The following is a 23,548-nucleotide window of genomic DNA, read 5'->3' on the forward strand; positions in this document are numbered from 1 at the left end:
GACCAGGTACTTTCTAAATTTTAGTTTCCTTATCTATAAAATGGGAATAGAAATACCTACACTTCACAGGGTTTCAGGGTTTCATTAGAAGAGATAACTCATGCAAAGTGTTTAGCATAGTGCCTGACACATTGTTTAATAAATGTTTAATGAAGGCTATTATATTTAATAAAGGTTAACTATTATTTTTGTGGATTCCTGGTACTGGCTTATACTAGACATAAAAGATTATTCAAAATAGGATTAAGGCAGGTTTCTGCATAATGAAATATGAATAATTAAAGACATTTATTGTAACATTCTTTATATTCAAAATCAAATTTAAATAGGAAAGGCAAACTGGCATATCACCTTAGTCTTTATTCACAACTACAAAAATGTTGTTGAGAGAAAGAATGCTTAACAATTCAGATAAAATTAGTTTTCCTCCCATTATTAACATGTCCTTTCTATTAATATTAGCTGGACAGGATTAACTGGACGAGACCTTAAAGTGAGACAAAGCAAATAAATAAGTGCAATAAATCATCAATAAGATCTTTGTCAAAGATACTTCCGTGAATCAAAAATGTTACATCCTCCAGGGCCAGGTGCGGTGGCTCACGCCTGTAATCCCAGCACTTTGGGAGGCCGAGGTGGGAGGATCACGAGGTCAGGAGATCGAGACTATCATGGCTAACACGGTGAAACCCCGTCTCAACTAAAAAACACAAAAAATTAGCCAGGCATGGTAGCGGGCGCCTGTAGTTTCAGCTACTTGGGAGGCTGAGGCAGAAGAATGGCGTGAACCTGGGAGGCAGAGCCTTCAGTGAGCTGAGATTGCACCACTGCACTCCAGCCTGGGCGACAGAGCGAGACTCCGTCTCAAAAAATAAAAAATGTTATTTCCTCCCTTGCACTCTTAATATGAGTGCAAAATGCCTATGAAATGGAGCTGTGAGTTTAAACCTTCTCCTTTATCCCTTCAGACATTTACATTACAATTCTTATTTTAGCAGACAAAAAGACGATGAGACTGAAAAGGCTTTGTGTGACTGACAGAAAAAAATCCTTGTCAGCAGGGCCTTAGTAAAGCGGTACTTATAGAGAAATTTATAGTACTAAATGCCTGTACTGGAAAAATAGAAAGATTTCAAATGAATAATCTTTGTATTTCCATCATAAGAAACTAGAAAAAAAATTAAATCCAAAATAAGCAAGAGAAAAGAATAAAGATCAGGGTAAAAATCAAAGAAACAGAAAACAGAAAAATGAGAGGAATCAAAAGCTGATTCTTCAAGATCAATACAACTGATAAGCCTCTACCAACGTCATCAGGAAAAGGGCGAAGAGACAACGTACCAATTATCGGTCTACAGACAGACAGATTACCTCCCCACAAAGAGACCTTTAGACTCCAGATGGCACCACCGTAAATTCTACCAGACATTTAAGGGAAGAAGTAATACCAATTCTACCCACTCTTCCTGAAAATGGAAGAGATGGGATGTTATCTCAACTTATTCTATGAGTTCAGCATTACTTTGATTCTAAAACAAGACAAAGATGTTATAAGAAAATACTGTATGCCAATGTTCCTCACGAAAAGTGATGGAAAAATTTTAGACAAAATTTTAGCAAAAGTAATCCAACACTATGTAAAAAGGCTATTATACCATGACCCAGTGGGGTTTATCCCAGGAATAAGGTTGATTTAATATTCGAAAAGTCAGTGAATATAATTTACCATTTTAACAAACAGAGAAAGCCATATGATTGATCATCTCAATGGATTAAAAAAAAACCCAATATGCATTTCTCATTGGAATTTAGCAAACTGGGATAAGAAAGAAACTTCCTTGGCCTACAAAAAACCTACATTTAAGATCATACTAAGACTGAATGCTTTCCTCCTAAGATCAGGAACAAGACAACGATGACTGTTCTTAACACTTCAGTGTTGCACTAGCAGTTCTAATCAGTACAACCAGGCATGAAAAGAAATAAAAGGCATCCATTTTGAAAAGGAAGAATTAAAGCTGTCTTTATCTGCAGATCCCATGGTTAGGGGGTGCTGAATGACAATTTCACCAGGTTTTCAGCAGTCTTGATGGGTGGCAGTGATGAAATAGGAAAGGAAGAGAGTGCTCTATATAGTTCCTTTCTTCCCTGTCTCCAGCCTATACTCTAGGCCTTAGTGACATCAGCAGAGATAAAGTCATCTATTCTGTAATCTTCATTCTAACTTCATAAAACATTACCAGCTACAGAGAAAAACAAAACCCTCATTTTCTTTCCCAAATTCTGGGGATAGAGAAGAGAGATACACAATCCTAACACATTCCTTAGCTCACATGGAAATGTTACCATGTTTTCCTTTTCCTCTGGCTCTTCCACTTTCCACAGAAACTATTTTAAACCTCTTCTACTTATTACAGACTATTGTCTGTAATATTCTCAGCAGATGAGCCCATATCCTTCTTTATACAGAAGACTGCCTTCAGACATGATCTCCCTCATGAACTTCTACCACACCTTTTTGGAACTGACCCATCCTCTCATCCTATCAAAAGCCATCCCTCACCTATGTTCTGTATATCATCCCTTCTTTTTTTTTTGGGGGAAACTTCATGTTTATTTCTTTTCTTGACGGTGTTTTCAACCTCTCCTGTTTCATTGGCTCCTCACCAGCATGTGCCATTCACAGCTCTTCCACTAAGAAAGCAACAGCAGCAACCTCTCATTGGACTTGACATCTGCCCTTCAGTTACTGTTCTCTTTCCTCCCTGCCAGGGCTAAACTTTACAAAAGGATTGTCTATATTTGCTATCTCCAGTGTTTCACTGTCCACTCTAATTTGGCTTCCACCCTCAACACTGTTACCATAACCATTTATGCTGAGGTCAAGGGTCTCCATGTTGCAAATACAAAGATTCCCCTTACTCTTAAAACTCTTTCCTTTCATTGCAAAATGAAGTCTGTCAGTCATTAAATACACAACCTAGACTGTATTATATTAAAAAAAACTAAGTTGTTTTGAAGCTATTATTTTCTCTAAATATGGTATACTCCATACATGTAATCTAAGTAACATATGTAATGTATACACATAATACACATATGACACTCTACTACTTCATAGCATATTCTGGTGAGTAAATTAAATACATACACTCTATCTGGAACCACCATAGAAACCATAACATGCTTTAGGATGGGTTGACTTCTGGTGCCTCTAAGAGTAAGATGAGGATTTAGATTATAGTGGAAAGGAGAAAAGTTTATGTGAAATTCTAAACCAAATGGAACCCAAGAAATGTCTTAAGATTACATTCTGGCAACCCGAGACTGGCTTCTCTGAGTCTTCCTTGGTCCTAACCTGAATTCCTCTTACTGTTAAAAAATTAAAAAAAAAAAAAAAAGTGACAATGCATTACCAGTTTACATCAATAAGTTGGTGAGTTCCATGTTGGAGGAGAAACTAATTATTTTATCATTTATTCCAATGCCAAAGTGTAGTGCTATAATTTTGATGTGTGTCCAGGAAAATCTCATGTTGAAATTTGATCCCAATATTAGAGGTGGGGGCCTAAAGAGAGGTGTTTGGGTCATGGGAGCGGGATCTCTGATGAACAGATTAATGTTCTCACTGGGTGTGGGATAAGTGAGTTATTATCCCATTAGTTCTTTTGAGAGCTGCTGTTAATAACAGCCTGGCACCTCCTCCCTCCCTTGCTTCCTCTCTCACCATGTGATCTCTCCACACCTGGCTCCCCTTCACTTTCTGCCATGAGTGGAGGCAGCCTGTGGCCCTTCACAGATGCAGGTGCCCAATCTTAAGCTTTACTAGACAACAGAATCATGAACCAAATACACCTTGTTCTTTATCAAGTATTCAGCCTCAGATATTCCTTTATAACAACCCTAAATGGACTAAGACACGTGACATTTTAGGATTGGGCACTGGACAGGTTTTTCAACTTAAAAAAGTTAAATATTATTGCTATTTTCCTGATATTCTTGATATATAATTGCCTTCCTTTAATCTTCATAGTTCTTGTTTATATGTATCTCATTACCTTTACCTCTATTTGATCAGGTATTTGTTATTTATATACTTTAATAAAAACTTCATTAAAGAAAGGACAATGAAAGAACAATGTCTTACTTGTTTATATACTGACAACAATCTCTGTGGGTGACTTATGCATAGCAGTCTTATTTTAATAATTCCTACAGACACTTATAACAGCTTTGTCACAATGCAACCTGTTGCCTACCAAACAGCTATTACTTCAAAAAGTGGTATTTTTAAAACGTTATTAGGGTCTCTGAAAGTTATACAATCTCGGTATTGGAAGGGGCTCTGAAAGTCATCTAATTCAGCTACCCATTCTATGTTTCAATCCTTGCCTGTGTCTGCCCAACCTATAACTGAGTATCTCTAATGAAAGGTAATTCAGAACCTTGCTGATCAGTCCATTCCTGCTCTCAGTACTGGAAAATTCACTGTTTACTAGTTATGGTTCTATCCCTTGCAGACACACGGCACAAGCAATTCTTATTTTTACATTAGGTTATTAATTGTGTTTAGCAGTCATAACATACTCTAACTACAACTAAATATTTTCATTGATTTGCTGTTATCCTGAATTTGAGTCACTAATGGGTCAGAGAGACCTATCATGTGCTGATCCCTGATTTAGTTCATGACACTTTGAGCCAATCATCCTTCCCCATCATTCCCCCAAGGATATCTTTGAAACATTCAAATTTCAGTGAAGTATTTCAGATTATCTTTATAACAGTCTAGAAACTTCAAAAAAAGAAAATCAGTATAGCATGATTTCTAACTGATCCCCTGATAAGTGTTATAAACCACCCCATTGCCACCACATACCCACTTATAAAATAAAATCTGGAAATTACAAATTATTTCAGCAAGGCCTACCATCCAAAATACAACCATTGTTACCACTCTGCTATAAATGTGTTTAATCCTTTTCTATGAAAATAGTTGCTTTAAAAAGTTGTCATTACACTATGTATTCTCTCACATGAGACATCATTCTTGAAAGATACATATATTCTATCAAATGGATGTACCATGGTTTACTTATTCTAATTCTAGACATGCAATAAATATCAAATATCCTGTAACACTAAAATTCTTATTTTACAGAACATAACAGTTCCATATTTCATTGATTCCAAAGCACACATTTTTCTGTATTTTAATGTCCCTAAAATAGGGTCACAGACACACCACTTTGCCTTGGAGTTTGGGGGAAAAGTACTTACGGGTTGATTATGTACTTTGTGGAAACACTAACAATCATTGCCTATGCCTGGCTTCGCTACTGAAACCTATACATGGGTGGGTTAAGATGTTAGAGTGTAAAGTATAGAATTAGATTAAGCTGACTCTGAAGAACATAAATGGTGAAATTCACTGATTCAACCTGATGATATTATTCTCATGAAAATTTGGTGAGTGTGCCATCAACTATTTTTAATCCAGAGAAGAGAAATTAAATATTAAATAGAACACGTCTTAGATCTAATTTCTGAGAGCAACGTTATTGGCTGTACAGGGAATATCCCTAGAGCTTAATATATGCCACCTGGCTATCCCCACTGAGTTATTTGCTTTTTTTTTAACAGTACTACAAGCAAGGGAAGATTTTTCTACTTTGTCAGTATTATTCAGGAGGAACATCTCCTTGTTTTTTTTTTTGTTTTTTAAGGGAACATCTGTTTTTTTTTAAGATCAAGATAAACGAAGTGTACTGCCTTCTGCTTTACTGCAACAACAGAATGAAATGAAACTTATATGGTATACTTTCCTCTTTACAATGCCAAGTTGTTTTTTCCTTCTAGTATTTTATGCTTATTAAATAGTTTATTCTAATATTTTCCAAAGACATCAATTTGGTTAATCATTCATGAAACATTTACTGATAGCTTATAAAGTTTTGGGAATTGTGGCAAGCATCTGAGATAGTGTTGAAAAAGGAGTCATTCCCCATAAGGAATTTGTAGCCATAAAAGGCAAGACAACAAGTGAACCACTCATACAATGTGATTAAATTATATCAAGTGATTAAAGCTGTGGTACAGGCTACACATTTGTTTTGGGAACACAGAAGAGGAGATGTAGCCCAGCCTGGGAGGGGTCTAATTAAGCTACCATGAAGAGATAATAAAGCTTGGGCTAAGCCTAATACTTTTTTTCTTTAAAAAAAAAAAAATCTCTTTTTCAGTCTTCACGATTTCATGTTTTTTAAAACAATGTAATGAAGTTATGCCTTAGGCAATAGAGAACATAAAAGAACCACCAGCACTAGGATTCTTCTAGTACATAAGCAGGTTTTAAGTGTGGTCAGAGGCAATCCTCACATCCTAACTGCTAGCACACCCTAACTCTGGATAGTATTTCCCCTTTAAAGGATAGGTAACGAAGAAAACCAATATGGAGGTAGGTGTATAAAAACTAATCATAGGGCAATAAGAAATATATTGAAAATCATTTCCTCTAAAATGTAGTAGAAAAAGAAAATAAAGAAAAAAAACTCTAAGGAAATACATACCTCTGAAATGATTTAATATAAGAAACTTAACTTCAGTGTTTGCCTCGGCAGCACATATACTAAAATTGGAACGATACACAGAAGATTAGCACAGCCTCTCTGCAAGGGAGACACGCAAATTCATGAAGCAGTCCCCATTTTTTTGGTTTTTAATTAAAAAAAAAGAAACTTACCTTTAGAAAACATCTACAGAGTAATCAAAATGGAATCCAAAAGACATGGGCTCAATAAGGGTGTCTTAAGAAGAGAACAGGCAAACACACAAAGTAAACAAACTGAGGTGCAGGCTGATAGGAAAGGGAAGCTGCAGAGAAAGTGACATATAGCAAGGAAATTAAAACTGCAATTGCAAAATTAAAATGCGTACCAAAGTCAGTAGAGTTGGGAAACACTATTCAAATTAAGAAAACTCAAGTAAAGACTTGAGAACAAACTTAAGAAATTTTCCCAGAATACCAAGGTAATAAAGTAGTACAAATGTTTAAAGAAAAAGATGATTGGTATTAGGAGTGTAAAGTTCTAACTTACAAATGACACAGAACCAGAACGAGAATAGAAAGTTTTAAAAAGTTTTCTGAACTCAGGAAACGCCTGAGCCGATAGATTGTAAGAACTCACTGTACTGTAGGCAAAAATTCAGCTGATTTTCCCCCCTCCCAAAAATACAGTTTTAGAATTTCTTTAGATAAAGCAAAAAGATCCCCAAAGTTAAAGAGTCAAAATCACATTAACGCCAAAAAAATTAAATTAGACTGGTCTCATATTTGTGGCTTCCCTAGAACACCAAATTCCAGAGGACTACAGAGAGAAACTATCTATAGCAATGATATTTGGAGAGAGTTTGAGATATATACCTCTTTTTTTCTTTCTTTCTTTTTTTTTTTTGAGACATCTCACTGCCTTGTCCAGGTTGGATTTGAACTCCTGGGCTCAAGCAATCCTCCTGCCCCAGCCTCCCCAGTAGCTGGGATTACAGGTTCAATGTGCTAGGCTCTTAACGTCAAATTTAAAGATAAAGAAGAATCTTGAATTTTGTTAAACAACAACAAAAAGAGAAGCAAACAAATTGCCAACCAGAAGCTGCTATTGAGAGATACCTAAAAGCAAAATATGAAAATGTGAAAAAAAAAATTTTAATGGTCAAAAATATACTAGGCACGGCTGGGCGTGGTGGTTCAAGCCTGTAATACCAGCACTTTGGGAGGCCGAGACGGGTGGATCACGAGGTCACGAGATCAAGACCATCCTGGCCAACACGGTGAAACCCCATCTCTACCAAAAAATACAAAAAAAAAAAAAAAAAAAAAAACAACTAGCCGGGCGAGGTGGCTGGCGCCTGTAGTCCCAGCTACTCGGGAGGCTGAGGCAGGAGAATGGCGTAAACCTGGGAGGCGGAGCTTGCAGTGAGCTGAGATCCAGCCACTGCACTCCAGCCTGGGTGACAGAGCGAGATTCTGTCTCAGAAAAAAAAAAAAATATACACACACACACACACTAGGCACATAAATCTAAAAAACTAGGAAGAGTAATATTAGTACATGATAAAGTAGAATCAAAGCAAAAAAAGTAAGTGGGAAAGATGTTCATTTTACATTTAAAAAATGTGAAGCTAGTTATGAATTGTCTGAAGAACGGCAAGAAAACAACTGACAAAAGTAGTACTGCACAGAGAGACTATGATAATCATCTCAGTCTTTGGCAGGTAAGGACATAGCAGGCATGATTAATAATTAATGAGACTGTTAATGTATATTAACTTTGTGCTCTATGGAAATTGTATGTTACTATTTCACTGACTATTAATAAAATATAATTCTAACAGAACAAAGAAAACTTCAGTACATTCCAAAGTCTAAAACCTTATAGAACCCATTATCTAATCCTAATGCAATAAAGCAAAATTAATACCAAAAGCTTTAGCACAAAGTAAACATAAGAAAAAAAACCAAATGAACGAACAAAAATAACACACAAAACACATACAACCAAACCAATACTAAATCTTCTAAATTACTGACGGAGCAAAGAACTCAATACTAGAATTGCAGACCATTTCGAAAATAAAGGTTAAAATATTAAAGTATTCTATTAATGGCAAGAATATTACTTATGGACAAAACCAAATCTGTGAAAAACCAATCTGGAGGCGGTTAAATTAATATGAAATTACATGGTTTTTAAAAGACTGCCACTATTCACTCGATTTTTCCCAGTTTTCAATTTTTTCTCCCTTACTCTCCTAACTAGTTTAAAAATGAAACACAAACATATTAACAAATAAGTGGTATGCTTTTAACAGTTTCAGATTTTCTCTTCAACAGCAAAATCTTTTCATGCTCCTCCACAGTGTGGCTTGGTGGGGATTATTCACTAGATTAGTACTTCTTACAGGCCTCTATTATATAGCATTAGGTTTATTTGAATAATAAACACTACAATGAAATAGTACCTTTTATGCTATTTCTAAGTGAAATGGCCAACTCCTACACAGAATGTTTTTTAGGCTTTTCTTCAGGTGAAAAGAAACAAATAATACTCTTCCTTTGATCTGTAAGGTATGTACACATTGTTGCATTGCTGCCACTGAGTTCCAAGGCATAGGTACATACCGTACTGTCACAAGAGATCAGTGTCCCAAAAGCTACCTAACAAACAGTAGACTAAATTAGCATATGTGTAACCACTTTGTACCACAGCATGTAAATTAAATATTGGACACTTGACAATAGCAAGCAGCAAAAGTATTAAATTTACAAAATTCTATATAGTTGAGTCGAAGTCCCCAATAATTTCAATTACAGTTAAGTATTATTCTTCCCCACTGGGAATTCAGAATTCCTTAAGACTGCAGTGTTTAATAAAAATGACAGATCCATTTGAGATGAATGTTACAATATAGTCCCTCCTTTCCTAATTCTCTTTGTCCTCCTCCCTACCCAATCCCCCAGATTAAAAGTCCTTATTTAGGATATAACTTTGCAAAAAAGAATCACATATTACTGTACTGGGGACTGATATCAGTGTGTCAAACAATACCACAATTATAAATTACAACACAGCAATGGGTTTATATGTAAAATCTACCACTGATGGGGCAAAGCAAACAAGAAAGGTGACAATACATTAATACTTTATTTGGAACTTTACAATACAGAAAAACAGATAGATGGCACAATAGAAAGAAAGTCTGAAAGGACTAAGTTATAACATCAACCTGCTCTTACTTGACATATTTTCTGAAATGTTAACGTCACACCAAATGAACTTTCTCTTGCTGATGTCATCCTCCCAAATGCATCAAACTTTCAATGATATAAATATGAACTCATTTTAAATAATGAGTAACAAATACATTTGCTATGTATTGTTAGCCCATCTATACATTTACTTGCAACCTTCAACTTAGGCATTTTTTTCTTTCAAAAATGACTACTTCAGTCATTCAAATTATAGAAATTTTAGTTTTAGTTTTCAGCTGATTTACTATTAAATACACACAATTTTTCTTCTTTGGAAGGTTTAGAAGCAATTAATTACACTTAGACATTTTCTAACTGAAAATGGTGAAGTATTTTCTAAAAGCTTACTTGTGGGAAATTAAAATTTTAATAACAAAACACATGTGTTTATATAAATAAAGACTATCAAAATTAAGAAAATCCACTGAAAACATTACGGTAGTATGTCAATTTGGAAAAAAGACTGACAACCAAAAAGTACCTTCATTTATAAGATTCTAATTCATGGCTCCACAGTTGGAGGGGAGGGAATGAAGAGAGGAGAAAGGAACCAAATATAACTTTATCTTAACAAACTTTATAGCTGCTTTCTAAGTTTTATCCACATTTCATGTATTAAATAAGGGAAATAATGTATTAGAATCCATACAACCATCTTATCTGCTGCTTGTTCTCTAACCCTTTTAACTAAACCTACCAAAGAAAACTCATCTGAGTGGCTGACATTGTAGGTGCTCAAATGGTATTTGCTGCATGAATTATGAATGAACCAGTGAAAACTGCTAACTAGCCTTCTCTTTCACTTCCGGAGTTGGAAATCAAGCCAGGGATGGGACTCACACTAGGGCTAGGAAGAAAATTCTGGAACGTTTTTGGTGAAGGGTGATCTCATGCAGCTGAAAAGATTTTGCAGAATCTACTTTCAGTTTAAGACTCTAAATTAGTTCCTGTTTGTATATTACAGTAATGATTCCTCGTTTTCAGAAATCTAGGCCTCTTGCCTAAGGTTCAAATTTAGTATAAAAATTCTATGCTTTTTCTTTTAGAGAATTTCATTCAAACTCCCTCTCTCTTCTATCTATCCACAAGCAGCTTTCCATGCCTTGCTTTTCCAGTCCAACACCTTTCAATCATAAAGATTTCTGAATAATGTTTTCGGAAATGCTGACCCCCAAAATAAGTTTTATATTATACATTTTAATTTTTTATATCTCAAAAACTTGAGAATAAAGTGAAACTTATATTAGACAAAGTAGTTTTACTAACTTCAATGTTATGTAGAGGTGTGCACCCTATGGCTCACGGGTCAAAGTCAGCATGCTGTTTCTGTAAATAAAGTTTTATTGGAACTCAGACAGGCTCATTTGTTGACATATCATCTATGATTGCTTTTGCACAACACCAGAGATGAATTGTTATGATAGAGACTGCCAAGGCCTAAAATATTCACTAGCTGCCCCTTTACAAAACATGTCTGCCAACTCTTGCTATTAAGCATTGGCCTCTCTAATCCTCCTCTGAGATCTATACAGACAATAATACAAACAGCAAATACTTACTACAGAATTTCAGTGTATTAAGCAATGCTTTGCAAATTTTACATTTACATTATCTTTTAAAACTTGTACACAACATGAATTATTATCACAATCCCTATTTACAGATACAAAGCTGAGGTTTGATGAAATTGAATAGGTTAGTAAGTGGACAGAGCTGGGAATCAAGCCCAGGTCTACTGAAATCCAAAATGAAAGTGTAGTGTCGTCTCTTATAGAGAACTTCAAAATAATAAATAATAAAAAATGTTTTCTAAGGACTTAGTTTTAGGGTCCATATGCTTTTATATTGTTCTAAGTAATGTGGCATTAAGCATAGGTTTTAACATTTGTTTCTTAATACCAAGCAAAAAGCACTGATGATTTTTATTTTTCACAAGGAAGCATGCACAAAACTATCTTTACTTTTAGTGAGACTGTATAGTGTTAAAAATTCTTTTTTTTTTTTTTTTTTTGAGACGGAGTCTTGCTCTGTCGACCAGCCTGGAGTGCAGTGGCCGGATCTCAGCTCACTGCAAGCTCTGCCTCCCGGGTTCACGCCACATTCTCCTGCCTCAGCCTCCCGAGTAGCTGGGACTACAGGCGCCCGCCACCTCGCCCGGCTAGTTTTTTTGTATTTTTTAGTAGAGACGGGGTTTCACCGTGTTAGCCAGGATGGCCTCGATCTCCTGACCTCGTGACCCGCCCGTCTCGGCCTCCCAAAGTGCTGGGATTACAGGCTTGAGCCACCGCGCCCGGCCGTGTTAAAAATTCTTAACTAAAATTCTAAAATGATAGTCATGAGAGGTTACAAGTGGAAGTTGCTGTTATACTAATACAACTGTTGTCACTACAACAGTGTGGAAAGTTGGACAAAGTTCATTGGGTTTAAAACAACAAAGAGCTTGAAAATTTAGAATTATTTCTAAGAGAGGAAATGAAAGAACGTCATTTACACTAACATCTGTTAACATACAAAGCAGTGTATGGTAAACCAATTTTGAAAACAGAGGAAGGAATAGTTTCTGCAAATAACAATTAAATACAAATGTAACAAACTATCGCAGATAACAGGCAATGTGATAACTACTGAGGATACAAAGATAATTGCTATCTTCAACAAACCCACAGCATATTAGGTGAGATAAATAGGTAAAAATTAGTATAGGGTTCTTAATTTCAAGCAACAGAAACTAAATTAGACTGATTAATAGACATGTAATACATTAACAGATATTAAAAGCAGCTCCCAGAACTGCAAGGAGGACTGAAGAACAAAACTCAGTAAATGGACAGAAAACAAGGATGCTTAAAAGCAAGAAATACAAGTGGTCCTCTACTTATGATCGGGTTACACTGAAAACGCATTTAATATCCCTAAACTGCCATCACAGCTTAGCCTAGCCCGCCTTGAATGTGCTCAGAACACTACCATTGGGCAAAAACAGCTGGCATTACAATACACAGCAGAGTACCAGTTATTTACCCTCATGATTGAGCGGCTGACTGGGAGCTGCGGCTCCCTGCACTATGAGAGTACCATAATGCATATCCCTAAGCAGTGATATGATTTTGACTTTGAAAGCTTTGATTCTGAAAGATCAAAATTCAAAATCTGAAGTATAGTTTCTACTGAATGTGTATCACTTTTGCACCATTACAGTGTCAAAAAAAAAAAAAAATTAAGTCTGGGACTGTCTGTGAAATCAAAATCTGTCACAAGAACCACCTGGGCACAGAAGAGATGCTACAAGTGGCACATCACAACCTCTGCTGTTTTTGGGAAGTGGTGTTTTACTGCTGCCACTACATCTTTTATTGTACCTGAGCATTTGTATCAGCTCTGGATAGATGCATCCCATTAGTCATGTTTGGGTTATGAGCTCTTTTCCTGTGTGGGCAAGAGAAAGCAATTTATTTGCCCTTTTTGGCTTTTGTTGTGGTGAGCACCAGACCTTGCCTTTGATCAAGATTCATACTATATAAGTAGGGAACTCCTCAAGCACAGAAGGAAGCTTCAAGTGCTGTGACCCTTGTCAACAGAAAAATGCCCCAATATAAGCACTGTAGCTTAAAGATCTGCAGACATTTTTTTAGGGGGCTGAAGGGTACGGTGGAGAAGAGCCTCTGAATTCTCAAGTTTGTGAGGCACTATTTAAGTGACTAAATGGTAATAACTGATCCATATTTATAAATGTACCTTGGTTTTTTCTTAACCAGTCATTAAGATGAAACTCATTTTAGCAGTTTAAAAATTAAAGACATACCGCACAGAACAAGATTTAAGTTTCTTAAGCCACTGTTTTTCAAATTCAAGTCTAATAACTTGTTAGTCAAGCCAGAAGCCCATAAGCTCTCAAATTTAAGAAACTACAACAGAACATAAACACAACAAACAAGGTCTATATTAGATGTCACCAAGAAATGATAAATTGCACAAGCAGTCAGGGAAAGTTATGCAGAACAAAATAGACATGAATATAAAACTTCAAGAATAAGAAGAAATTTGCCAAGCAGATGTAGTGGGACGAAAAAGAGTAATTTATTAAAGGTAACATCTAGCATAAGATGACTTCATTAGGAAACACAATGGTGTAGTGGAAAACCAACCAACCAACCAACCAACCAACCAACCAACCAACCAACCCTCATCCAAGTTCAGGAAAACTACATTTAAATTTCAATCTCAATTAGCAGTATGAACTGGTCAAGGGCTTTCACATCTAATTTTTCCTTACCTATAAAATAAGGGAGCTGGACTAGTTGCTCTGTAAGTAATCTTGCTTCTAAACAACTTTATGAGGATGCTGATTTAGTAACAACAGCTAACATTTACTAGCACTCACCATATGTCAGGCACAATGGTACACAGTTTACACTTACTATGTAGGCATTAAAATCATTCCCATTTTCACCAATTGAAGAAACTCAAGTTCTGAGTGCTTAATTCACCCAAAGTGTCTAGTTAGTAAGAAGGCCAGACCTGGAAGATCTAATTCCAAAGCCAACACATTTAGCTTCTATGCTATGGTTTCACCAATAATGCAATTCCAAATCCCTAAAGGATAGTACCATAATGAGCATCGATTGTACTATGTTTAGTGTTTACTACCTATAATTTTTTTGTTGTTGAGATGGAAGTCTTGCTATGTTGCCCAGGCTGGTCTTGAACTCCTGGGCTCAAATGATAGATCCTCTTGCCTTAGCCTCCCAAAATGCTGGGATTACAGACATGATTCCTCATGCCTGGCCTACAATTTTTTTTTTAGTATCTACATTTTTCAGTATTTTTCAGATACTTACTTTAGGCCTAAGTATCAAAATGCTCATTATTTTTTATATGTCAAATTGAAATCTTCCTAAAATATGTTATACATGTCTCTGACTTTGTAAATAAGGGAAAGGTAACCAAGTTTAAACTTTTCGTGAAGCTCAAGGTTACACTTATACATATTAATTATTGCCTAGAGCCTCTGAAACTTTAAGGTAAATATGGCTCTTTGCCCTTCACTTTCTTGGGTCAGCTTCTTACATTTTGGTTTCTTTCCTTTCAGTAATCATAGCTCCTTTTTACACTGGTAATTTTCTGCGGACTGAAAAAAAAAATCAAGCTTCTAAGCTTATCAGAATTATTTAGTAAAGATATAGCTGCAAAAAAATTACTTTCAGTCATTTTTCTTATTACAAGGTGGCCTTTGATGTAATACCATAAAGTAACTTTAATTACCAACTCTGCTGTGATTTGATTATCTAAACACACTTCTTCTGTTTTGAATCTTTGACATGGCATAGTCTCACAGTGCATGACAACCTCCTATCCTAAGATGATTCATAAAGAATTAAAAGTTAAAGTATTATGCTCCACAGATCACATGATCCCAGCATTCCAGGAAAAAAAAAAATGCTGAATGCTTATTAAAAGATACAGGTTAAGTTTTAGGTAGGTTCAAATCATCCTAATATTTTTCTTGAGATTATGGGAAAAAAAAAATTTTAAGGAATCACCTGCAAAAATCCTAAAGAGAATGTGAGAGGGAGATACTAAAACATATTTTGAAACTGCACATCATTAAATCAGTTTGGTATAGATAGAAAAAGAGCAAGAAATCTGTTTATAATAAAGATGATGGTTCAAATTATTAGTAAAGAGGAACTATAATAATAAATGGTATGAGAACTGTCAAAAAAAAAAACTATATACTTATTTCATGCCTTACTTCAAAACAAATAATGGAAAGGTCAAATGTCCAAAATGGAAGAAAAAATGAAGTTCCAGAAGAGCAAATTTATTTGTAATTTTACAGAGGAGAATAGGTCTTTGTAAACAGGATACAAAATCCAAGTCACAAAACAGAAAAAAAGCGATACATTTAACCCCACAAAACGTAAAAGACCATTGTAGAACAAGAAAATAAATGAAGTCAAGAGACTAACTGGGAACAGTATTTGCAAAACATGATAAAAAACTGATTTCCCTAATTTATAGAGTTTATACAAACCAGTAAGAAACAGACCAACTAAAAGAAAAATAAACAAAATACATAAACAATCATTTTTCACCTATCCAAATGGCAAAATCTAAAAAGTCTGATGATGCTCAGTGCTGTTGATGGTATGAGGGGACCATCAGTCTCACGTCTGCCAATGTGTGCCTAAGCTGATGAAACTCACGAAGAGAGTCATGCAGATATAGTCTCAAGAGTTGTCAAGGTATATGTACAAAAGTGATCACTATAATCCTGTTTAATTGCAAAGAGTCACTGGAAACAAAATGTTTATCACACAGGAAGAGTTAAATGAACATCCAGAAAATGGAATACTACTCACCATTTAAAAAGGAAAGAATAAATACACTTCAATGTGGAAAGCAAAGTGCAGAAGTGTTTACAGAGCTTTTTAAGAGGGAAAAACAGATGAGTAAGTAAATTTTCAATGTTTTTCTGAAGTTAATTACATGGACCTGTTAAGAATGGCTGATTTGTTCACAGGCATTGGGGAGGGGAGACCTTTAACTTTCAGTCCTAACTGTGGCATTTTAAAATTCATATCTGAATTAATTTAATTTTACTTTTTAAAACTTAGGAGTTATCTAAATAGTAAAATTTTGGCCAATTTTTGTCTTCCTTATTCTTTTCTGTTTTAAAAACACCTAATCAATTTTATATTTTAAAGAGAGGAACCACATAGATAGGAATAATAGTCAATGGGATATTTTACTTTATTCAGTACAGCTTTGCTTTTTAAAATAACAAGCACATAATATTTTCATAATTTAAATCAGCTTTAAGTCATTACAATTTTAATTATCTGTGCTAAAAGGACAATGTTTAGAATCTCAAACCAAAACACTTTATATAGCCTCTGTACATCTGAATGAACATTTATGTTCCAATGTAAAAAAAGATCTTCCTCTATTTTATATATTTTTTAAAAAGACTAAAAGCATTAATAATTAGAAAAGAATCTATACTAAAGTTTCTCTGTCTACTGAGGACACTTGTATCTTATACAAGCTGACATGTGCTTTCTGAATGGGTCACCAGCCCTTCCGTAGAAAGGGTAACACATAGTGATATATTTTTATAAGAAAGAAACTAATAATTTAAAGAAGAAGAAAAAAAGGAAGCTGCCTAAAACCAATAAATGCGAAGTAGATTGAATCAGGGCCTCTTTTTAAATTGGCTATTTTATTAGGAAAGTGAAAAGTGATCTCAATAAGTCTTGCAATTTCTAAAGATTAGAACTGATATCTTTCTCAGGTTCAAGAGATTCTATCCTTTCACACGGTGCACAATTGTTGCTTTTCAAGTCTATTAGAGTGTCAACGACAGATGTAATTAGAATGGAGGCTGGAGGGAAAGGAAACCACACAGAAAGGGAAGTTAGAGACCAGGCTTCTATTTCACAGCAAGTGAAACGGAAGTACACGTAAACAAGAGAGTATATATATTAGACCTGCTGAAGATTATAAGGGGCTATTTATCAATGCAACTCACAAGCACTCACCTGTAAGGGCGTTGGATCTTCAAAATCCACCACAAAGCTCACCTTTTAGTAGTCTCAATGTGTGATTATCATCCTGCTGTGATTGTTTATTTTTACTATTTACTCAATATTATAGTACCTCCCTAGTTATCTGGCCTTATTGAGAAATGAAGGTCAAGGGTATGCTGAAGTAGTTAACAGCATGGGGCTTTGAAACTCCTTCAGAACCCAAGGAAGTGAGTTCAAATCTCAGCTTTACCACTTAAGAACTTTATGATCTTGAGCAAGTTATTTAATCTCTGCCTCTAAAATCTCTAAAATAGGGTTAACATTGTTAATAATGCTCATTGCTTACTGTTGATAAGTAAATGAAATACCTGTATACTGCATCACAATCCTCAAATACATAAAATTTTATAAACACACTTTTTTCAAAGTGTTACTGGTATTATTTAAATAATCATGAATATAAATCTCAATAATCTATTTTTCTTTCTAAAAAGGCAAACAAAATTTAACCTTTTCTGGACTGTGTAGGATCACAATTAGGAACATAAATTATAAGGTAAGATTATAAGTGACTATAAATACAAAAAAACATTCTGCAGGCTATTAGTCACTCTTATGGACACATCTTGAGTGATGACAGTCTCTGATGAGAGTTTAGGTTTACAGAGATGTTTGTCTCTATGCTAATTATTTCTGAATTGTTACATTTACAATTTTAAAAATATGGTCGCCATTTTTGTCTTCATTCACAGTCAGAGCTAATTAGTTGTGCCTACTTCTTATAAGCCTCTTTCTCCTTTTCTTAATTCCGAAGTGCTGTTAGCTAAAAACAACCATTTTAAAGCAAACTGATCTGGTTATAAATACACACACACACACAGAGCCTGTAGGTTCAGACAGTTCTGGGTTTAAATTCCAGTTATGCTACTTAATTTGTGACCTTGTCAAGTTACTTCAGTTCTCTAAGCCTCAGGTTCTTCATCCTTAAAATGAGATTATTACCTATACTGAAACACTGTGGTAAGAAGCAAATAAAAACTTAGCTAAAACATCTTGCAGAGTGCTTTCTAGTACCTGACAATGTAAGTCATCCAGTCAATGGTAATTATTATTCTGTAATTAAAGAAGTACGTTGAAATTATTGCTAAGTTAAGAATAAAATGAATTTCTTACTAGAAACATGCTTTTAATGGGTAAAATTCCTTGGCGCTATGGAGACAGAAAGATGAAAAAGAATATATTATCTACCCTCCAGGAGGTCAGAGCCTAACGAAGACAGATGTAAACAAAATCGCAGCAATCTGATGAGCAAAACAGTAAAAGCAGCAGCACTCCATGTGAAGTCAAAATGTTTTTCTGGAAGAGGTGATACTTACCCTAGGAGGGTAAACAGGAGTTTACCAGGTTGGGGGTTAGGGACTGAGGTGAGCAGACTTGGTCAAGGAGGTTGAAAGAACACATGAAAAGATCTACAAGGAAGAAACAGGATGGTAGGATCTGGAGCAGAGTGCTTACAGAGGGGCAAGTGTAGAAAAGCAAGGCCAGATGAGGTAATAGTGGTTTAGTACACCATACCAAGGAGGAGTTGGCCCTTTTAAAATAAGCAATGAGAAATCACAAAAGTATTAATATTTTAAGGGCAGTGAAGGAGATTGGCTGAAAAAGATTGCATGCTTACATTCATGTTATAAAGAGATCCCTCCACCTACACTGTGTAAACTGACCAGGAAGGGGTCAATTTTTGCCGCTTCTTTCCAGCCTGGACTATATTTTTTTTGACTGTAAGAAAATAATCAAGAAAGAAAATATAGTCCAGGTTGGAAAGCAGCAGCAACTGATCTAAAGTAGTGAGAAGAAGAAAGGAGAGTGAGGAATGGATGAGGGAGACTAAGAAGGTAGTCTGCTAACCCTCAGAAATCTAGGAAAATTTCCCAGTTTCCAGTTTGGGAAAATGGTTGGGTCATGATGCCATTAGTCAAAATGGAGACACAATAGGAATAAAAACAGTTTTTGAGACGAAAACAGCTCAATTTGGAATTTGTATGAACAGAGCTTATGCAGTCTGAAACTCAGGTAAGGCTAGAATTAACTCCAACAGGAGAACATGAAGGCAGAAATGTAAGACAAAGTAAAAAATAATGTCACCCAAAAGAAACATCCAGATCAAAAATGGGGCTATGACTATCTCTTATAGCTGCTCATGAATACCTTATTTTCTGACTTTCACTTGTTTTCCAATTGGACAACAGAATTTTATGAAAATGAGACGTTATTTATAATTTGCATAGTACTCTAAAAGTCTGAATTTTTTTTCACGTAGGTCTGCTAAATATAGATGCTTACGTTTCCCGAAAATTGTGCCCAACTTCTTTACTATCATCCCAAGACTACTAAAGTGTTTAAGACCTGAAAGATGCCCAGTAAAAATGAATGAATTAACTAAATGTGGTCCTTAAGTCAGTCAAGAAGCCAAATGTAGTGCTGAAAGACTTTAAAATTGCTTCAGGTATTGACTTAAAGTTATAAATGAACATTTAATACAGTAATCTAAATTTTTCTCTAAATACTGTCTTTTCCATTTCAAAACACAATTTTCAGTGGTTTGGGAACTGTGAACTGACTTATCCAAGTTCAAGAACTCACCTAAAACTAATGATTTAGGGATATTCACACTTCAAATTTCAAGAGAAGTCAGAAGCAGGTAGAAAAATATAATTATTGATTTTTAAAAATACTAATTTATAAAGGAAAAAGGGGCTGGGCCCAGTGATTCACACCTGTAATCCCAGTGCTTCGGGAGGCAGAGGCCAGAAGACCACTTGAGACTAGGAGTTTGAGACCAGCTTGTGCAACAAAGTAAGATCCAATCTCTACAAAAAATAAAATTTGCTGGGTGTCGTGGTGCACACCTATGGTCCCAGCTGCTCAGGAGGCTGAGGCAGGAGGACCACTTGAGCCCAGGAGTCTGAAGTTACAGTGAGCTATGATCATGACACTGCACTCTAGCCTGGGCAACAAAGCAAAGACCCTGTCTCCAAAAAAAAAAAAAAAAAAAACCCTGTTTCCAAAAAAAAAAAAAAAAAAAAAAAAAATGAGAGAGAAGGAGGAGGGCCATACTAAAATGCTTCTCTTACTCTTACAGGTAGATTCTTATGTTAACGATATGAGAGCTCTTCACAGGAATGTTGAGGAGAGACTTTTAAATAGACTCTCACCCCTGAGAATGATGACTACACAGGTCTAAGTGTTTCTTCAGTATTTTCTTTGTACATACCTACTCAGATAGATGCACATTACAGAAACTCAAAAAGTGAGTGTTCACAAATTGGTAGATGAAAAAGGTGAGTCAATAAAGAAGCAGGGAAGACAGCTGTGGGGCAGAAGAAACTGTAATAAGGACCTGAAAGTATAAATGGGCACCATAAGGGAGCTGAGCCAGTACAAACTTCAGTGCTCGTTACTATTTCTCATTCATGAATTGAAAGATACTTTATGAAATCTTCAAAACTAAGAAAGGATAAAGCTCAATGCTCTGTACATCAGATTACAGTTACAGTCATATCTTTTCAGAGAGTCCAACTTTCAATACTTCCTTTCGCTTTTTCTGAATGTCAACCCTCCCCCTTATGCACATTTTTTTATATTAATGAAAGACAGGCTATGGTAGTAATATAGGGAAAATAATCAATTTGAACATGATAACCTAACTTAATTATAAAACTAATTGGAAATAAATTAATCCATCTTTATTGGCACATATTTTCTTATAAACTTTTTTTTGTGTAGTTGAGAATTCTTTGGGCACAATTTACCTGCCTGAATGTGGACCTTGGGAATGTCCTACTAGAAATCTTCGTATGATATGCTTTCACAATTAGATCTTAGACTGAGAGAGAGTGCATGGAGCAGGTAAAAAGTTTCAGTTTTGGGGTCAGCAGTTTAGTGCTTGCTTCACACTTTACCATCTCCATAACTTTTCTTAAGTATCCTGCATCTCAGTAATCTGTAAAATGGGACCAATAATAGAACTTACTTCACAATATTCACAAGGATGACATAAAATAATGTGTCAGGGAAACACTAAATACATTGTGTTATTTTGGTAGCTGTAAGTTCAGTTAGTACTTAATCAATTTTTGTATTTCAAGTATATCAAACAACCTAGGTTCCACCATGACAGGAAAACAAAAGCCCACTCACTTCCAGAGTATTGCAGTGTCCCACCACTGGTAAGTGTACCAAATAATTTCTTCTTTTTAGCTTTTTATTGAAATAGCCAATAAGTCAAGTTTCAGTCGGCTACCAGCTAAGAAGGCAGTATCTAGAAGATAGCCTGTCCTAAAACTCCACTGCAAATAACTAAGCAGGTAAGCAGTATCCAAAAAGTCTAAATTGTAATGGCATTAAATAAAGCAAAAACCATCAGCAGTTTGCCCTACACAATCCTGTAAGTTTTAAGAAACTGCTTCTGGTTACTTACTTCCTAACATAGTCTCTGAAGCAAAAACCCAGGTCAGGTCCTATTCTTTGAAGAATTAAAATCTAGACTGGGTTCTCACACTTTTAGAATGTGAGCAAGATGCCATCCGTGGTTGTCATAAAATTATCCTTGCTTTGGAAAATTCTTTTTAGATATCACTAAATTAAAATCACATGTTAAGCTCTCTCATAATTACAAAGGCACAGTTTCAGGATGGAAGGGCAGACTAGCTTGGAATTTCAAGTTTCCCACTCTGCCACAATGTGGATTCAGTTTTGTATTTGGGGCTGAGGTTTGAGTTTGGCTTTCTTCATCATGATTTTACCCCCCAAATACACTGCCACTAAACTGCATTGCTATTTACTACATATGTAAGCATTTCAGGTGAAATCAGGGAGAAGAATGGAATAACTGAAGTTAACGTGCTTGTTTAAAAACTATTCAGACATCTCAAATATTTCCAGATGCCAGTTGACAACCTTACCACCTGAAGCAAATATGCATTTGTTGTGGTGGGGGAAAGGAAAAAGGCCACACCCAAAGTTAAGACACCACAGTGAAGTGATACCCAGTTTCAGAATTTTAACTATTGCTATTTTCAGTACTCTTTTCACGGTCAATGAATTCTTTAACTTCACACCAGGCCCAGCGTCAAAAAAAATGTTCCACTGATCCTAATTACTTAGGTTACTTCATTTAGTAATAGGTAAGTCCAAGATGGAGAATTACCTCATTCAAAGAAAGGTTCAAGTAACTTTGGTGTAGAAGAGGGCCAAACTCAAATGATCAGTGCGCAGAAGAAACTCTGGATGAGCCAGACACCACTCCTCCCCTCCCCCAAGAGGCCAAGAAGTCAGGTAGAGCCTACCTGTATTAACACAGCACTTACCTGACACAGAACGCTACCAAGTTACCTGGACCCTTCTTTCGGTTTAGCTCCTCCCTAGACGCCCCTCTCTCCTTGGTGCCGCCTCCACCCAGGAAGTCTCTCCCCCCCGCCCACCCCCATCCCCGCAGTCCAGCTCCCATGAGCTTCTTCAGCCACATCTCCAGCCCACCTCCGTGTTCTTGCCTACTCTTCTCATCCCCGCTTACCTTGGCCACATAGTCTTTCACCTCATCCAAGTCTCCGTTTTTCAGGGCCCACATGAACTCCTTGTCGCACATCACTGCAGCGGGGCAGGCCGGTTGGCCGGGCAGAAGATGAGGAGGCGGTGGCAGCAGCAAGCGGATGCCGCCGGGCGAGAGGGAGGCAGGGCCGCGCGAAGCCGGAGAGCAGAAGAAGAGAAGGCAGGTTAGGCTGCCAGGCGGGCGAGGCAGATGGCCGCGGCGACCGTTCGGGCGGGAGAAAGAAAGTTCTTTTGCGGCCACCGGGCCCAGCAGAGCAGGTTCCGCCTGGCCGAGGAGAGGCAGGAACCTTTACACTTCCGGTTCACTCCCCACTAGGACCCTCCCCCAACTTCCTCTTCCTCTTCTCAGCGGAACGCCCCTCTCTGGGTCCCTGGCGCGAGCGCCACTAGTGCGCATGCGCAATATGCAGGTTGCCAGGAGTCCAGAGTGGAGGAGTGGGCGGCACTGGGAGGCTGACTGAAGGGGGCCCAGGGGAGGTCAAGACAGTGGAGGAGTGGAGGAAGAGTGAGAGTAGTTTCGAGGGGTTATGTCGCTTCTGCACCACCATTAATGGAAAAAACTTTACTTTTTAAAAAACATAATCTTGGAGGGCATCTTGCT

At 36.4% G+C, this 23,548-nt stretch overlaps 1 protein-coding gene across 1 annotated transcript in view; it reads right to left on the minus strand.

Annotated features, from left to right (window-relative positions):
• MTPN (myotrophin) overlaps positions 1–23,338 on the minus strand; it is a 49,689-nt gene extending 26,351 nt beyond the window's left edge. Inside the window, exon 1 of the mRNA XM_011941261.1 lies at positions 22,913–23,338. Within this exon, the coding sequence (XP_011796651.1) occupies positions 22,913–22,984 (72 nt within the window). The 5' untranslated portion in view covers positions 22,985–23,338. The remainder of the gene's footprint in view (positions 1–22,912) is intronic.
• Positions 23,339–23,548: the final 210 nt, after the last annotated feature.

The sequence above is a fragment of the Colobus angolensis genome, unplaced genomic scaffold, assembly GCF_000951035.1.
Source record: "Colobus angolensis palliatus isolate OR3802 unplaced genomic scaffold, Cang.pa_1.0 Scaffold2, whole genome shotgun sequence".
NCBI classification, from domain to species: domain Eukaryota; kingdom Metazoa; phylum Chordata; class Mammalia; order Primates; family Cercopithecidae; genus Colobus; species Colobus angolensis.